The following is an 18,920-nucleotide window of genomic DNA, read 5'->3' as shown; positions in this document are numbered from 1 at the left end:
CTGTGTGGTGGTTGCATCAGTGGAGCTGTGTGGTGGGTGCCTCGGTGGAGCTGTGTGGTGGGTGCATCGGTGGAGCTGTGTGGTGGGTGCCTCTGTGGAGCTGTGTGGTGGGTGCATTGGTGGAGCTGTGTCGGTGGAGCTGTGTGGTGGCTGCATCGCTGGAGCTGTGTGGTGGGTGCATGGGTGAAGCTGTGTGGTAGGTGCATCGGTGGAGCTGTGTGGTTGGTGCCTCGGTGGAGCTGTGTGGTGGGTGCATCGGTGGAGCTGTGTGGTGGGTGCATCGGTGGAGCTGTGTGGTGGGTGCATCGGTGGAGCTGTGTGGTGGGTGCATCGGTGGAGCTGTGTGGTGGGTGCATCGGTGGAGCTGTGTGGTAGGTGCCTCGGTGAAGCTGTGTGGTGGGTGCCTCGGTGGAGCTGTGTCTTGGGTGCATCAGTGGAGCTGTGTGGTGGGTGCATCGGTGGAGCTGTGTGGTGGGTGGCTCTGTGGAGCTGTGCGGTGGGTGCCTCGGTGGAGCTGTGTGGTGGGTGCATCGGTGGAGCTGTGTGGTGGGTGCATCGTTGGAGCTGTGTGGTAGGTGCCTCGGTGAAGCTGTGTGGTAGGTGCCTCGGTGAAGCTGTGTGGTGGGTGCCTCGGTGGAGCTGTGTCTTGGGTGCATCAGTGGAGCTGTGTGGTGGGGTCATCTGTGGAGCTCTGTGGTGGGTGCATCGGTGGAACTGTGTCGGTGGAGCTGTGTGGTGGTTGCATCAGTGGAGCTGTGTGGTGGGTGCATCGGTGGAGCTGTGTCGGTGGAGCTGTGAGGTGGTTGCATCAGTGGAGCTGTGTGGTGGGTGCATCGGTGGAGCTGTGTCGGTGGAGGTGGGTGCATCAGTGGAGCTGTGTGGTGGGTGCCTCTGTGGAGCTGTGTGGTGGGTGCATTGGTGGAGCTGTGTCGGTGGAGCTGTGTGGTGGGTGCATGGGTGAAGCTGTGTGGTGGGTGCCTCGGTGGAGCTGTGTGGTGGGTGCCTCGGTGGAGCTGTGTGGTGGGTGCATCGGTGGAGCTGTGTGGTGGGTGCATCGGTGGAGCTGTGTGGTGGGTGGCTCTGTGGAGCTGTGTGGTGGGTGCCTCGGTGGAGCTGTGTGGTGGGTGCATCGGTGGAGCTGTGTGGTGGGTGCATCGGTGGAGCTGTGTGGTGGGTGCATCGGTGGAGCTGTGTGGTGGGTGGCTCTGTGGAGCTGTGTGGTGGGTGCATCGGTGGAGCTGTGTGGTGGGTGCATCGGTGGAGCTGTGTGGTGGGTGGCTCTGTGGAGCTGTGTGGTGGGTGCCTCGGTGGAGCTGTGTGGTGGGTGCATCGGTGGAGCTGTGTGGTGGAGCTGTGTGGTGGTTGCATCAGTGGAGCTGTGTGGTGGTTGCATCGGTGGAGCTGTGTCGGTGGAGCTGTGTGGTGGTTGCATCAGTGGAGCTGTGTGGTGGGTGCATCGGTGGAGCTGTGTCGGTGGAGCTGTGTGGTGGGTGCATCGGTGGAGGTGGGTGGTGGGTGCATCTGTGGAGCTGTGTGGTGGGTGCATCTGTGGAGCTGTGTGGTGGGTGCCTCGGTGAAGCTGTGTGGTGGGTGCATCGGTGGAGCTGTGTGGTGGGTGCATCGGTGGAGCTGTGTGGTGGGTGCATCGGTGGAGCTGTGTAGGTGGAGCTGTGTGGTGGGTGGCACTTTTTATAAATCATTAGTAAAAGAGATCAATGAAATTCAACTAAAACCCATATATAGCAGAAGAGGAGAAAGCTCTAGTAACGGGATTCAGGATGAATGTATATCTTTGAAGCAAATCGCCAGCATGTGAAAGGTGTAAAATAGCAATCAGCATAAAACGAAAATGCCAGCAAAAGACTTTATAAAATTCTGTGTGGCCCTGATAAAATAATTAGAGCGTTTAATTATATCATGACCAACAATGGTTATTGTTTCCAGAGCAGCTTGCTAGATGGTTAGACTGCAATATAAACAAGCCCTCGGCATTGCTGTGGTGGGAAGGGGGGGCGGGGAGAGGGAAGAATAGGGGCCGGGAGCAGCAGCCTTTGATGTGCTGGCCGGCCGGCCGTGCATGACTAATTAGGGGAGGAGAAATGCCGGCTGGGGGAAGCTTGAGATGCCCGAGGCTGGTGGCTTTGATGTGCACGCGCTCTCTCTCGGGCACTGCAAGAAATCGGCGAGTTGGTTTAACTCTGTTTAAACTGCAATATAGCTCGCCAGCTATGCGCAAGCGCATCAGCAGCGAGCCCTAAAAAAAGGGGCCTGCAGGGTGGTTCTGAAAACAGAGGAGCCATAGATTGAATCCCAGGATACTACTTAACACATGAAGTGCAATGCATCTGGAGAAACGCACCTGAATGACCTGAGTGTGCCTTGAGCTTTAGCTCTTAAATAAGCCCAGGCCGGTGGAAATATTTTTTATCATAGTGCCCCTAAGTGCACCAACGACCTCAGACAGAGGACCAGCAATTAGACATCCACACCATCCAGCAGACACACGGCATCAGCCACAATCTGTAGAGTTGCTCTCTCGTGTTACAAGATCAAAATCAAATTGATGGGAACATAACAAATTATGCTCCCTGGTTTTTACTGCAGCTGAGGTGGAGTACAGATTTAACATTTTCACCAAGAAATAGAAGATCAGTAATATGGCCAATAACTGTTAGATCATTTGATTTTATGAAAGTCTTTTCCAACAGTAACAGTATGGGGGCAGCCATGAAAGAACCAGAAAACGTTCACTTTGTCAACTAATTATTTATGATAAGAAGGCAAATTTTGAATAGAGTGAAATAAGTTGCTTCAACAAATTTCCTTCCACAATATCATCAAAATAGTAAATAGCCTTCCAAGGCCATGGCCCTCAGGGTTCATTAAAATAACTGATTGTTTTGGCTTCCTCTTTGATCTGATCTAATTTGTTTTCATGACATTTATGTGGCTGTCACAGCTGTGGTTTTGATCAAAAAAATTCTATCTGTGGATCGTCTGATTATGTACTCCTTGACTATTTTGCATTGTCTTCTATGAAACTTAGTGTTTTTTTTCTTAAGAATGGTAGCCTCCCCCTTTGTTTGGTTTAAGTCGCAATCCTGCACATTTATTGTTTTCCTGCTGGGTGCGTGAAGATCTGCCTTCCCCTATCTGGAAGCAAGAGGACCCATATGGAACTTTACATTCATTATTCTTGTAGTCATTCACTATTTGCTTACACAAGGTATTTATAAGATTTTGTGTAAAATCCATAATTTTAAAAATAATGTTCTCTCTCTATTAATCTGTCATCATGCAAAGTACTTTTCTTTTTTTTCTTTTTTTAGGTAAAAGCATGCACTGCCCCTAGGTTTATTCTTTTTGTACTATTTGTGGGTTGAGCACGCAAGAGTGCCACCATCTCTTTTTCCTGAAGGCGAGAGCTGATCAGCAGCATATCCCCCACACGCAAACTGACGAGCTATGTTTGCATGCTGCGTCTTTTGCTACATCTTCTTTTGTGAGTATCATTACCCTCATGAGGACTGATTATAATTGTCTTTCCCTTCATTTTAGCTGACTTTTAAGCTATGTTGTCCTCAAAGTGGAATCACCGCCATGAAGAATAATTACCTTCTGAAGTAATATGTATTTTCCTATGTGAAGTTTCAGAAAATTCACATTTTAAACGTACCCAATATAGCATATTCAATGTTGAGTACCTCTCCGCCAAACTCCTACATGCTATTCATCCAGACAGGGACTCCAGCTGAGTGCGCTGCAATCTTTTTTCATGTTGTGTGGGGTTGTCTTCAAATCATGCCCTAATGAGATGATATTGAAATATCTACATAGGGCCATGGGCTGGATGATCCTGAAAGAGCTAAAACATTGTCTACTGGGACTATCCCCAAAACAAAAAAACGCAAACTTAGACGATTTGTACTACTTGGGATGACATTGGCCAGAGCCTAGCCATTAGGTGGCTGAGCCCTACGCTCCTTTGATAGCTGACTGACTGAGGGATGTAATGGAATGGGCCAGGGCAGAAGGAAACCATATTTATTTATAGAGCGCGGGATATCAAGGCGCTAATAGCGAATAGATTGGTTAGGTTGCTGGTGGGGGTGAACACAGGTGAGTCTTAAATTTTAGGGAACAGATGAGTTTTTTCCGGAATGATAAATAGTTGGATGTGAGGCGTAAATCCAAAAGGCAGTTCATTCCACTTCTTGGCTGCCAGATATGAGAAGGATCACCCTCCAGTCCTGACTTTCTTGATACGCTTTGTTCTAGCAAGCGCTTGAGGTAGTGACCGCAAGCTCCTTGAGGGAGTATAAAACTCAATTTTGTCCTGGAGTATTTTAGGGCCACTTTGGTACAGTGCTTTATGTGCATGACTGAGCAATTTAAATACTGCTCGTTGACGCATGGGTAGCCAATGTAATTTCCTCATGCACGTTGAGGCTGAGCCCAGCCTACTTTTGTTGCAAACAAGTTTAGCAGCAGCATTTTGGAGTACTTGTAGTTTTGTGAACAAGAGCTCGGTCATGCCTACAAATAATGCATTCCCATAATTGAGCTGACTTATCAACAGGGCCTGCGTGACTGATCTCCTGCAGTCCATCGGTATCCAAGGGAAGAGTCTAGCCAGTAGTTTCAGCAAGGCAAAACCTTTACCACAAAGGATCCGCACATGGTCCTTCATGGATAAGGTGTCATCGATAATGATACCCAAATTTCTTGCGCAATGCTTGGGAGTTGGGCGGGGCCAAGTGTTTGTGGCCACCACGTGGCATCCCAGGATAGCCTGGTGCCTCCGAAAAGCACAATCTCGGATTTCCCTGCATTCAGTTTTAAGCAGTGTTCATGCATCCATTAGGCCATCTCTGTCAGGCAGTTATGTAGTTTTAGTTTGGTAACCTCAGGCCTTTCTTCCAACGCTACCATCAGCTGCGTGTCATCTGCATAGGAGCATATTCCAATACCCCACTTCCTACTGATTTTGGTCAAAGCTGAAACGTAGGCATTGAATAGAGTGGGGCTTAGCGATGCCCCATGCGGGACACCGCAGCTAATGGTGCTGTTTCTAGATTGAAATTCTCCCAGGCGAACCGATTGAGTTTGGTTGTTTAGGAATGATCTAAACCCTTTCAGAGCGTTGGAGTGAATTCCTTTATCATAAAGGATTCCCAGCATTCTATTGTGTGAAACCGCGTCGAACGCTGCCGACAAGTCCAACAATATCAAAGCAACTGCTCCACCTTGATCAGTGCACGATCTAATGTTGTCCAGCACTGCCAGCAGCGTGGCCTCCGTGCTGTTGGTAGCCCTGAAGCCCGTCTGTGATGGATCCAGGAGATTGTTTGTTTCCAGGTAGTTTGATAGTTGCCTATTTACCAATCTCTCCAAAACTTTGGAGAGATAAGGAAGTTGGGAGATTGGGCGATAGTTCTTGGGGTTGAGAACATCTGATCCAGCCTTTTTCAGCAATGGGACCACTAAGGCCTGTGCCAGTTATCAGGGAAGGTGGCAGTTTAAAGAGAATTGTTAAACAGCTGGGTAACGTATGGACAGAAAATAGGGGCATTCTGAGCAAAAATGAAATGGGGCCAAGGGTCTAAGGGGAAACCAGATTTTACTTTGCCCATTGCTTTTAAAACCTCAAGTTCTGTAAGGGGGGGGAAGTTGCTCATTTCGGATGTGGCTACCGGGTGCAGGGTCTGGAAGTCCCAACTAGTTATGTCGGTTTTTGTGGTGGGGCTGAAGGGGGAGTAGAGCTTGCTAATTGTGTCCGAAAAGAAGTGGCTTACTTTTTCACAAGCTTCCACTGATGGAGGCTAAAGTTTGAGACATGCCAACTGGTTTGTTAAGCTCTTTGACTATTTTATATAGTTCTTTTGCTGCATTGCAGTTATTGTTGATTCGTACAGCATAATAGGTCTTTTTTGCGTTTTTTATAGCGTGGTTGTAGGATTGGAGTTCAGACTTATACCTTAGTCAATCAGAATCTTTTTTCGACAATCTCTATTGATGTTCCAAATTTTGACATTTTCTTTTGAGTAATTTGAGTTGTGGTGTGCACCACTTCTCCGTAAATGGTCTTTGCCGATGCTTAGTTTTAATTTGGGGGCCAGTAGGTCCAATGTTGCACTAATTTCCGTCTCAAGAATGGCAGCTCCCTTGCTTACAGGGAGATCAACCAAGGCCTGTACATTCTGATGGGAAAAATGGGATTGAAATGATGTTTCAGTGACTAGTCTCCAGGCTCGCGTTGTCGTCAGTTGCGGTTTACGAGGTTTAGTTAATTTAACTGGTAGACCCAGCGTGAAAGAGACAAGTGAATGATCTGTCCATAGTAGTGGTTTGATCTCTTGGATAATAGTGGCTTCAATGTTAGTAAAGAGTAAGTCAAGGGTATGTCCTGCTATGTGGGTGGGCCCCTTGATCCACTGCTTGAGTTCAAGAATTTGCATGTCGCTCTCCAATTGGGAGACGACCGGGTTATCATTGTTTTAAAAGTGTACATTGAAGTCCCCTATCACTATATAATTGCTACCCCCCCTACCTTCCGGCCAAGTCTATCCTCTTTGACAATTTTATAGTTGGCCGGTAAAGCATTGGTGATGTCTGGGGAGCTGTTGTCGTCCAACCAAGTTTCAGGAATGAAGACAAGGTCGGGGTTCCTTTCATTGAGAAGATCCCAGAAATCGGGGGAGTGCTTTGGGACAGATCTCGCGTTAAAATAAATGCATGACAGTTTGTTGGAGTCTGGTGTGGCCTGCCTACCAGTCAGACTTCGTCCCAGACTGCACCACTTAAAAACACTGCAAGAGATCGGGCCGTACGTATCGCCGGGGTGCGTGAAGGCGCAACGCTTGTAGTTGGTGCCTCTGTTATGCGAGAGTGCTAGTAGTTCATTCCCCGTGTATCTAGAGGTGGTGTTTGTGGCTGGTTTATCACATGCAGGGGTTCTGGCCCCTGGCCCTGGCCCCTGCCGCAGACGGGCTTGACTTTGGCGCGCCCGCTGCGCGCGTCCGCTGGCACATTGGTTTGATATAGTGAAAATGGTGAGACTCGATGATAGACTGGCAGATGACTGACTTGCATGGGGGAGTGGGGACATGATTTGAGACTTCACTGCTGATAGCAGCGATGCCTCCTCTGCTACAGGGGACACGTCAGAGGATGAGACTCCAGGAGTGGTTGACTGAACGCTTGAGTTCGAGACTGGACTGAACAACCCCCTATAGTGGTGTTGAGTGATCTCTTCTCTAATTCCCTGATATTTTCACACAGAGATGAAGTGGTACAGTTGATGGTACTATATCAGAGCATGCGAGTGTGTGTGTCATTTTCTTAAAACCTTATTTGTTCTCTGATTACTTTGTTGTACTTCGTTGAATTTAACGGCCTGTGATACCAGTCTCTGGCACCGTAGATGTGCTTCCTGTATACTTCGATTCCTTATATTTCTGGAATGTGAGGGTTAACTGGAAACCCTATGCTGTGCATAGATGTTGTATATATGACACTGAATACTGTTGAAATGCCAATAAAATAATAATTATATTTTTAAAATAAGTGCTTTCCTATAATTTGGAAGATGGTAAAGCTCCGGTCATATGTAGACAGTTTTTCAAGCTACTCCTGACATGTGTAGAAGAAACATTGCCTGGCTTTTGCAGGTCACCTTTTTGGTTACATTTATTATATGTGTCTTGATATATTCTATTGTTATTGTAGATTCTCATTTTCTGATTCTTTCAAATTAGGTTAAGTGGATCTTGCACAGAGGACTCACATTTTTTTCTGATTTCTGTCAGCTACCCATGTATCTGCATAATTCATGCGATTACACGTACAATAATTTGGAACTTTTTCGTTTCACTTATAGGGGTTGCTACCCCTAAATTTCTGACTGCATCCTGATGAATATCCCTGGTAAACTATTTTCAGGTTCATATGGTTGACACTTTGCTCTCTCTTGACTGTTCAACTCTCTCCTTTTGGGGCTGAATAATTTCCTGGGTCTATTGAGTTCTCTATTGTTGTTTGTGCAATGTTCTTCACTCTACATCAGGGGTACTCATAGTACGGCCCGCGGGCCAGTGGCGGCCCGGCAAGCCTTCCCTGGCGGCCCACGGACCCCCGAGACATCATACCTGTGTTTCCCGAGTTTTTTTTTTTAAGTGTCTGCAGCAGCGAGAGAGACTCTTGCTGCTTTGTGGGGGCTGCCGGCCGGGCGATCCTAGGAATGGCCAGAGCAAAGCTGCAGGGGCCTAAGGAGAGGTGAAATACAAAGGCATCATTAACATGCAAATGGTCTTTTAATGACCTGTGAAGTGCTCGGGTGCGGCTGTGTGTGTGTGCCCCGGCTGGGTGCGGCTGTGTGTGTGTGCCCCGGCTGGCGCACAGGCAGGGTGAGGTGACAGAGGGAGTGGGAGGGAAAGGGAGGGGGAGGGGGACGGAGAGGGAGTGAGTGAGAGGGAGGGAGGGAAGGAGTGAGAGGGAGTGAGTGAGTGAGTGAGAGGGAGTGAGTGAGAGGGAGGGAGGGAGTGAGGGAGTGAGGGAGTGAGGGAGAGGGAGAGGGAGTGAGTGACTGAGAGGGAGTGAGTGACTGAGGGAGTGAGAGAGAATGAGTAAATGAGTAGGAGTGAGTGAGTGGGAGTGAGTGAGTGGGAGTGAGTGAGTGGGAGTGAGTGAGTGGGAGTGAGTGGGAGTGAGAGGGAGAGTGTGAGAGGGAGTGAGTGAGGGAGAGGGAGTGAGTGAGGGAGAGGGAGTGAGTGAGGGAGAGGGAGTGAGTGAGGGAGAGGGAGTGAGGGAGAGGGACTTAGTGGGAGTGAGTGAGTAAATGAGTTGAGTGAGTGAGAGGGAGTGAGTGAGCGGGAGTGAGTGAGAGGGATGAAGTGAGTGAGAGGGATGGAGTGAGTGGGAGGGAGGGAGTGGGAGGGAGGGAGGGAGTGAGTGGGAGGGAGTGGGAGGGAGGGAGTGGGAGGAAGGGAGTGAGAGGGAGTGAGTGGGAGGGAGTGAGTGGGAGGGAGTGAGTGGGAGGGAGTGAGTGGGAGTGAGTGAGTGGGAGTGAGTGAGTGGGAGGGAGGGAGTGAGAGGGAGGGAGTGGGAGGGAGTGAGTGAGTGAGCGGGAGTGAGTGAGAGGGATGAAGTGAGTGAGAGGGATGGAGTGAGTGGGAGGGAGGGAGTGGGAGGGAGGGAGTGAGTGGGAGGGAGTGGGAGGGAGGGAGTGGGAGGGAGGGAGTGAGAGGGAGTGAGTGGGAGGGAGTGAGTGGGAGGGAGTGAGTGAGTGGGAGGGGGTGAGTGGGAGGGAGTGAGTGGGAGGGAGTGAGTGGGAGGGAGTGAGAGAGAGGGAGTGAATGAGAGAGTGAGTGAATGAGAGAGAGTGAGTGAGAGGGAGGGAGTAAGTGAGAGGGAGTGAGTGAGTGAGAGGGAGTGAGAGGGAGGGAGTGAGTGAGAGGGAGGGAGTGAGTGAGAGGGAGGGAGGGAGAGGGAGGGAGGGAGGGAAGGAGAGGGAGGAAGTGAGAGAGTGACAGAGAGTGAGAGTGAGTGAGAATGAATGAGAGGGAGTGAATGAGTGAGAATGAGTGAGAGGGAGTGAATGAGTGAGAGGGAGTGAGTGAGAGTGAGAGTGAGTGAGAGGGAGTGAGTGAGAGAGAATGAGTAAATGAGTGTGAGTGAGTGAGAGGGAGGGAGTGAGAGGGAGGGAGTGAGAGGGATGGAGTGAGTGAGAGGGATGGAGTGAGTGAGAGGGATGGAGTGAGTGAGAGGGATGGAGTGAGTGAGGGATGGAGTGAGTGAGGGATGGAGTGAGTGAGAGGGATGGAGTGAGTGAGAGGGATGGAGTGAGTGAGAGGGATGGAGTGAGTGAGGGATGGAGTGAGTGAGAGGGATGGAGTGAGTGAGAGGGATGGAGTGAGTGAGAGGGATGGAGTGAGTGGGAGGGATGGAGTGAGTGGGAGGGATGGAGTGAGTGGGAGGGATGGAGTGAGTGGGAGTGAATGAGTGAGAGGGAGTGAGTGAGAGTGAGAGGGAGTGAGTGAGAGTGAGAGGGAGTGAGTGAGAGGGAGTGAGTGGGAGTGAGTGAGTGAGTGGGTGGGAGGGAGTGAGAGGGAGGGAGTGTGAGAGGGAGGGAGTGAATGGGAGGGAGTGAGAGGGAGGGAGTGAGCAAGTGAGAGAGAAAGAGAGTGAGAGTGAATGAGTGGGAGAGGGAGGGAGAGGGAGTGAGTGAGACGGAGAGGGAGTGAGACGGACAGGGAGGGAGAGGGAGTGAGATGGAGACAGAGAGGGAGGGAAAGGGAGGGAGTGAGAGGGAGGGAAAGGGAAGGAGACAGAGAGGGAGGGAAAGGGAGGGAAAGGGGGTGAGACAGAGTGAGTGAGAGGGAGGGAAAGCGAGGGGGATTGAGAGGGAGTGAGAGAGAGGGAGTGAGAGAGAGGGAGTGAGAGAGAGGGAGTGAGAGAGAGGGAGTGAGACAGTCGGAGTGAGACAGAGGAAGACAGGAGAGAGGGAGGGTGAGAGGGAGAGAGAGCTAGAGAGAGGGAGGGAGACCGAGAGAGATGTGTGTATGCCGGGACGGCTCAGTGGACGAAGGCGTCCGCTGCAGGGACCTATGATCAACCTCATTGTCAGTTTTATGTTGTTGCTCTAGCCCCTCCCCCTCCCCCACTGACCCTGCCCCCCCACCGATGCGGCCCTCGGACACAAACCAAACTGTAAATTTGGCCCCCGAGATAAAGTTTGTGAGTACCCATGCTCTACATGCATGTTTGTACATTGCAGCAATGCATCGTGCAATCACCATTGATTATGGGTTGCACTTTGTAGTGGTCTCAATATGCTTTTCATTAATTGCTTAATTTTCTGAAACTTTTCCGATTCGCCAATTCACTGTAGGCATATCCGATTTGTTGACTCCTAAAGTTTTTTTTTAAAGTTCATCCGTAAAACAAACCCAACGGAATCACTGGCTGTTAAGGTCATGACAAAATCATCTATATTTGGTTGAAGGGAAAGGAAGAGAACAACCCATTTTAGAAAAGAACAAGAAGACAAGATAACAGAAACATTACTAGAGCAAATGTTTGGGAAAAATATTTGTTTTGTTTGCTAATGGACCATACGTTTTAAGGGAAACATATTTTATGAAATGGAAGGCTTACTGACTAGGGAATACTTTAAGATTAGATACTTAATAGGAACCATGTGACAAACTCCAGGAATGAGATTTGTGCCTCAGAGTGACCTCCAAATTGTAAGGCTGGTAACTGACCAGAAACTCAGCAACAACACAAATACTACCATAACACTTCAGAAGCTGGGAAAACAGGAGGACTAGGTTTACTGACCAAGGAAAGTGAGATAAATTGGCTGAAAGGTGATCAGCTGGAGAACGTGACATCTGATGAGTGTTAGGTGTTTTTGACTATGAGACTGAAAGTAACAGTTAACGTATCATCTAAAAATGCTGAACGTCTACTTTAAACAGAAGTGTAAATCATTTTGGCTCCAACAAGTTTTGGAAACTCCAAGTGGACAACTTTCTGCACGATGAATGCTTTTACATTCGACATTTCCTATGATTAAAGTGTAGCACTCCACTAGCTTGAATTTGCTTAAGGTAATCTTCAGTGCCTTGAATCTAGACATCCTTGTCCCAGTCCTTACATATGAGTGAGGGTCTTCAATTAACAGAATTACCGAGCAGCTACTCATAGTATTTAAAAAAATCTTTATTCTAGGACTTCAGCCTCTCCTAACCCCACGATAAACCACCTTTCCTCCATTTGCACATCCTGCAATCACAAGAATACGGAGGTGTCATTGCCTTCGGACGGTGGGCTCTAAGGACTGGACGAGTTAGTTTAGATTCAAGGTAACGGATATTACAGGCAAATAATTGAAACATTACTCTCTCACCAGACTTCCTCATCATTAGCGTTAACACGTGAGAATTTTTTAACCTTTGAAATATAATAATCACTCTGTAAAACATATCTTGTTACTATACTTTTATTTATAGTAATTCAATGTTAATCATGCACAACATTTTAAACATGCACTGCATTCAAACACCAGCTTTCAGTTGAGCATGGACCCTCAAGAGTCAGCTTATAATGTTTAACAAAAGTATTGGGAATCATCCAACTGGCTGCACAACAATACCATAAAGGGACACAATTCTTCAAACTTCGCCCACAACGCAGACATCTCTCTAGCAGACATAGCCTGAATCTCTCCTAGAAGTGAGACTAATGCTATTGTGTAAGCTTTCACTTTAGGCATTTGGTCCACCTACTCAGAGATCCTGCTTTTGCCATTTTACACGGTCCTGGTTAATCCAATTTTACAAAATATGCACCAGACTTTCTACGTCCTTTGCAAATACATTTTTAGTGCCCTATGCATATACAATGTATGAATCCCTGGAGATTGAACTGAATCTCTAAGGATATGGAGCATCAATTCCTACGATGAATGAAATTTGGGCAACACTTTAGGTTTGAAAGATGGATTAGCTCCCAGTACTGCTAATGATATAGAATAGCTCCTAATTCCTTCACACATCACAATGTTGTTTCAAATAAAAATAGCACCTTTGTAGACAACTGATCAAAAGATATGTACATTTTAGGCTAAAAAGGCTCTTTCTGCAATACTTTCTAAATCAGAGGTAAATCCCATTGATGAACTCTATATCGAACAATGGGCTTACGATTTATAAAACCACCTACTAAAGCAATAATCTTAGATAGATACACTCCAGATCTAAAATCTTTAATAGCCACCCACTGTCCCCTCAACTGGTTACTGAGAGATTCATTAATAACCCATCTCTAAAAAAAACTCCATAATCTTAAAAAGATCACAGTTTTCAGGACTCACTCCCTTTTTTTGTATCCCATAAATGAAAGCTTCTCTAATGCCTCTTATAATTTCAGTTATGAAGGGCGTTTAACCTCTGAAGCTCTATAGAGACTTCTTTTGAACACCTCAAATGCTGAAGTTGCTCTGCTCAGTTTCCAAACCCCCAACTTAACCTTGGTAGTGTTCCTACCAATACGTGAGAGAAGTGTAAAGGGAATGTCATTAATGGAAGATCTCAACAAGGTTCCACTATTAGGGATAATAGACAAATAAAACCAAATCTCCTGGAATATATTGGAGCTACAACAATTAACTCTGCTTTCTCTTGCTACACTTTCGTTAGTACCTGGGCAATAATCGGAATTAGCGGAAAAGCATACAGCGGAACCTGTGGCTACTGTATTGAAACAGCACCTCCTTCCCATGCCTGTTGTGATGAAACCACTGAATCACAAAACAGGAGAAGAGATCTTGTAGCGGGATGCAAGCATGGTTATCACTGGAGTCTCCACCTCCTGCAGATCATTTGCAAAATCCTTTGATGAAGCTTAAAAATGAAAACTAGTGACTGAGATAGCTACAGGCCCATTTCCCCTTCCCGGCTGATACATTGCTTACAGAGAAGTGAGCTGCACCTCTGGCCAAGTAAGCATCGCCTGTGTCAACAGATTCAAGTCAAAAGAAGTAGGCATCCTTTAGGTCAATTGTTACAAGATAACCCCCCTTCTTGATCCATTGAATTATAAATTGCAGTGTCACCTTAGATGGTTGATGCACATGCAATTTGTTCAAGGTTTTGAGATTCAACACTGGCCTGAAGTCTTCATTTAGCTTCCCAACATTAACGGAATCAAATAAAGGTCTTGCTCTTTTTATGGAACCATCTTTATAGCTTTTCTCCTCACTGAAGATCTTCTGCCCCTTTTAATTTCCTTTTTTGTAATGGTTACAAAGGCCACAGAGATCGTCTTCTTATGTTCTCTGGAAGCATATCTTTGAATTCCAGAGATTAAACTAATTCAATAATTTGAAGGACCTTCAGTGATCTAGAAATTGAGCAATTCTGCCTTCCACTGTGCTGTTCAAATTCTGGCCTATAAAGTCGTTCTTTAGGAGAGTTTGGTTGGCTGACAGTATTACAGGGTGTTGCAGGCTGGGATTTCTCATAACAGAATACCCCAGCCCTCCTTGGAAAGGGCTTGTATTACTGGCTAAACTGCTGACACTGAAATTGGCATCTGCCAAAATTTCAGGCTAGGATTGATTTGGCTGAGTGACATCATCAATGTCTATTTATTATCTACTGATCCCATTAAGTTCTGAAATTGTGGATAAAACAAAAAAGAACTCAATAATAGAAGACGCAAAAGAGCTGCATAGTGACTTATATTCAATTCCCAAGATCTTAACCCGGAAGTAGCTGGAGGCTTGCCCTTTTGCACATTTTGATATCGCTTGGGATCTTGAAGTGTTTAGGAATTTCTGTAACAGAATTAGTAATATCCCAAACACATGGAGCCTTTTCATTTTTTGTTTCTTTAATGCTTTTGCATTGTGACAATTCTTTTACCAACCATGTATGGCCTTGAAGGTATTAGAACCTGTGATCTACAGATTATAGTAATGTCAGTGGTGAGCCTTTAACCCACTAAGCCATTGTTATCATCTTGCCTCCATACAAAACTAGCCTTTCCTCTTCCTTCTAGAGCAACAATGGCACTGGCAATGCCACCCAATGACATCAGTCATAAGTGCACCCTGACATAATTGACTCATTGACACAGTACCTGGCAGTAGCAATGAAAGGGCCTTCCCCCGCTGTCCATCATAATACAACGTTAGAGGCCTTCAGTTACCACACACCTTAAATCTAAAGATTTTGCATTGATGAAATTTTTTTTAATATCATCTCCAGAGAGGGAGACTTTTGCAGCTGAAACCTAAAATAATATTGATCCACAGGTTATGGTCTGTGGCTTATGTGAATCTATTTTAGTGTGTGATGCTGAGACAAGATGTTAAGAATGTACATCCTCAGTGAAGAGAACATACCACATCGATGTATCATTGCATAGATATCACTAGATCAAAATTACTGCTGCTGAGAAAGAGGTAATGATCTGTAAGTGTAAGGGCTACACAATAAATAGTATGGTTAAGTTTAGGAGTAGGGTGAATGAAGGTACGTTCTTCATGTGCATGAAAACCAACAATTGAAAAAATGACCGTACGTACACTTATTGAAAATGTATGATGCTACTACGGTCTTAATAAAGTGTGTTAAAAAAAAGTTCTGGAGTACGGTAACAGTAAAAGGGAGTCTTAATTTTAGGGTAAGTGGTAGAGGATAGGATTAAGGTTTTGGATGTAATTTTGAGTTAGGTTTGGATAACAGATTTAGCCTAAGTCTTAGAGTTAGGACAAGGGACCGTATTGGGGTCGTTTTAGACTTCAGTACGGTGTATGGAGTAATCTACATTTTATTTAGAGTTAATTAACATTAGTGTAAAGGTGAATATAATCCCTAGGGTTAGGCTTAGTGCGGTTTCTGGGTACAGTTTAGGCTTAGGGTTACATGTTCCATGAGATGTAAGGCGAAGGGATAGTTTAGGATAATATGGTTACGTTTACATTAGGTTATGTAGTCAAAAATATAATATTTACAAAGTGGTGCCATTCAGGATACTGGAAGTTTGGGTAGTTGTGAGATTTTGATGTAGTGGAGTCTATGGAGATTGTGTTGCCTAAATAGGGTGTTGGTGCTGGGACGAAAACAGCACACTTATAACTTGTTGAAAAAAAATACAGAAATAAATGCCATCGGCCTCTTTACGAGGTTGCCAGTAAACCTAATTTGGGCAGTAATAGGGGTTACTGGCCAAACCAGGATTACAAGATTGAGATTTCCAGAGAGTGGGGGCATTTCACATGGCGACTCCAAATGCTAAAAGCAGGTGGAGTCTCCAGGTGAAATTTTGGGGGCAAATGGGGAAGAACCAGGGGAACGGAGGGTACAATTAGCCATTCCTTCGGAAATTTCTTAGGGTCCCACTTGTAATCGACGGACAGTCCCTTACACTCCCTAGTAACTGGTGCCCCGGTTATTGTAAACTATGGTGGGTGTGGGGAGGGGGATGACAAAAACCAGCAATTTTGTGTGGCTCTCGTTCAGAGGCCTTGTTTCACAGAAAACAATTTACATAAGTGTGGTTCTGGTATTTAATATCTGGCTTTGTTTACTCCAGTAGAGCCGAAATGTGCAAGTGTATAAAATGCCTTGTTGGCACTTGATTGGCATCTGAGTTTGGAGGCATGACTGTATGGAAATATTTTTTAAAAATTGTTAGTTTTTTTTTAATTGCCCTAGGATTGCAGTCTATCACTGAACCTGTTAAAAAAAATGTTGATCTTGCTTCAGTAACCAACGTTTTCATTGTTTTTCTATGCCAAATAAAGATGGAGAGCTAACATTGAAAAACAAATGAAGCACCTGATCTATTTTCGGTGTGTCCTTAGCTATTTTCAGTCTATCGATAGCAGGATACTTAGTAAAACTATGAACATTGTGAATAATAGCGAGACTCAAGTGAACATGATTCAATATATAAATACATTAATGATATAAAGTTACAATTGGATGCGTTTGACATATTTCTTACAAATTAATTTTTTTGCTTTTTTCAGCACTGTGTGTATTTCATAGGATAGTGGGTAAGGAACTATTCGGTCAGCTACACAAATTGTCTCCTTAATTTGGAATATTATCATTTTACCCATTTTTATGAGAACAATTTAAGAACCACCACAAAATGAAAGTGATAACTAAATGGGAAAATGCTATATTACAACTCGTGCTGATCTGGGAAGATGGACTACGCTATTTTCATTTTTGTTGTTTGGTAAAACAGATTTTTTTGTCATTGTTTTCGATTTTGGGAAACCTATAAAACGAAACGAAAATATTGGGCATCATTAAGACTGACATCCTGTTAGGGGAAAAAAGGTACACATTGAGGTGCATGTCTTCCAAAATATTTCAATGGTAACAAGTGCAACCGTCAATAGAAGGGCTATCGTGGTAGGTGTAAAGACCTCTGAAGTTAGGACTGTGCTTCCCACTAATCTCTTATACACTTACCTGCTCCTTAACAATTCAATGTTTAATTCATGTTTTGTTTTGTTCTGGTGCCAGCCAATAACTTTTTAATTTGCTAAAAATGTATGTAAAATAATATACTTTTGATATGGACTTTATGCCAGCCCTCTTCGTCCAATGGTCTGGGTTCTTCACATTTTTCATCTGCCCACTACAGCATACGGTATGGGCAAATGGCCATCCCATTTCTGCCATTGGCTAATGTCAGTGACAGCATTCAGCCTTTTCACAAGGAGCAAATCCGCCCACAAAATAGTTCCCTTAAGTGCTGAGACTACTATGTCAATGTGTGCTTATTGAGGCCAAACATTTTTTTAGCTTTTAGCCACTTTTTATAAAAAAAATTTAAGACTGACGAGGGTCTGGAATCTTACCCAGCAATAAAGTTTTGAACAAAAAACATGAAAAACGAAATAGGCATTGGCAGTGAAGGCCACGCCTATTGGTTTTGCCAATATTTGTTATTTTGTGTAAATCAGGGATATCAGACAATACACTCCTATAAAGGATATGTCACGAGCTGTCTGTTTTAAAATACAATGTTTCTGGGACTGCTCATGCACCTCTATAAAATGTACTTTTCAAATATGTGAACAGATATGTTCCGAATATGTGAACATAGACCAGGGTGTGCCATAATCTAAATTTCCTAGTCTAACCTTTTAAATAAGCATTTCCAAGCTAGACAAACAGCAACTGACTTAAAACGAGACTAATCAAATTAGAATCCTCGAAACACCTACCTTTTTATCATACACATCTTGCCAATCTACGCCGACAAAGAAACTGTGCCGCATGATTTCCTTTGCATCTTCTGGACCACCACCAAGCCTAGGAAAAAAAGACAAACATCACCGTCACTTTAAAGAAATATCAGCCTTCAATGGCCCTTCATGTCTTGCCAGATGTTTTCCAAGTGTGCCTCATTGCTCCTCTCCATATTTAAGCAATGAAAATAAAGAGGAAAATAACGCAGGCCATTTTGGGAACAAAGATGAATTAGGGCAAAATAAGTTGTATCATTCTGCTTTTTCTGGGAAAAGCTCAGGCCCTTAGTGCGACTTCATCTGGTTGGACATCATTACAGCACTTTTACTTCATGCGAGAATTTTTAAATTAAGCAGACAAGACAAAAATTAATATTTCAGTATTAAAAGCTGCGAAGTGAAATATGGTCGAAGTACATGGTGAATAGTAGGGGTGCGAAGAATTAGCATTTCACAAAACTCTGAAAAATACACTTCTTTTACAATTTGTGAAGTTGTGAAGTGTTGCAGAGGGTTTCTTCGACAAAACAATTGTTACATTTGTATTTTCGCCTTCATATACTGTGAAATTTCAGAAGTTGAAAAAGAAAGAACCCAAAGGTTGTAGGATTAAGTTCCACCCTCTCCCAACCCTAGAAAACAATTGAGACAACAGCATTGCTCAGGCATTAAAACAGAAGCGTGAACTATTTGGCACATTTATAGTTTAACAGTTTGGTAGAAAAATGCACTGCTGAAATGGAATTATTTAAAGTGCCCAAAAACCTGGAATATAAAATATGATGATGGCTCTCAGTTTTCCGTTTTTACTGATTTTTACCGATAAATACAGACAGAAAACAATGTGTTTCCTTTTTGTATTTATTTTAAAAAGTGGAAAAATACTGAAAATTGTGCTTTTTGTTAAAGACTCTTCTTGCTGGCTTTCATGAATTTCAGGCAAAAACAGATCAGATAGATAATTACAAAACAGGATCAGATATCCATGAATACAGGCATACGTTAACATATATTTGTATTATAAACCTACTCTGCACCTATTGTTGCAGTTTTATGTTATATGTGGTTGTTTAATTTGCTAAAACGAGACAGGCTTTACACGCACGAGTGCACATCTAAGAGTTAAATAAATGTGAAA

The 18,920-nt window shown here is 44.8% G+C and overlaps 1 protein-coding gene across 1 annotated transcript in view; it reads right to left on the bottom strand.

The window, feature by feature from the left end:
- AKT3 (AKT serine/threonine kinase 3) overlaps positions 1-18,920 on the bottom strand; it is a 1,006,792-nt gene that overhangs the window by 59,556 nt on the left and 928,316 nt on the right. Inside the window, exon 12 of the mRNA XM_086926847.1 lies at positions 17,759-17,846. Within this exon, the coding sequence (XP_086782973.1) occupies positions 17,759-17,846 (88 nt within the window). The remainder of the gene's footprint in view (positions 1-17,758; positions 17,847-18,920) is intronic.

Source organism: Lissotriton vulgaris, chromosome 6 (genome assembly GCF_964263255.1).
Source record: "Lissotriton vulgaris chromosome 6, aLisVul1.2, whole genome shotgun sequence".
Classification (NCBI taxonomy): Eukaryota; Metazoa; Chordata; class Amphibia; order Caudata; family Salamandridae; genus Lissotriton; species Lissotriton vulgaris.
The sequence above is the reverse complement of the archived record's forward strand: the minus strand, read 5'-3'. Positions and strand labels throughout refer to the sequence as shown.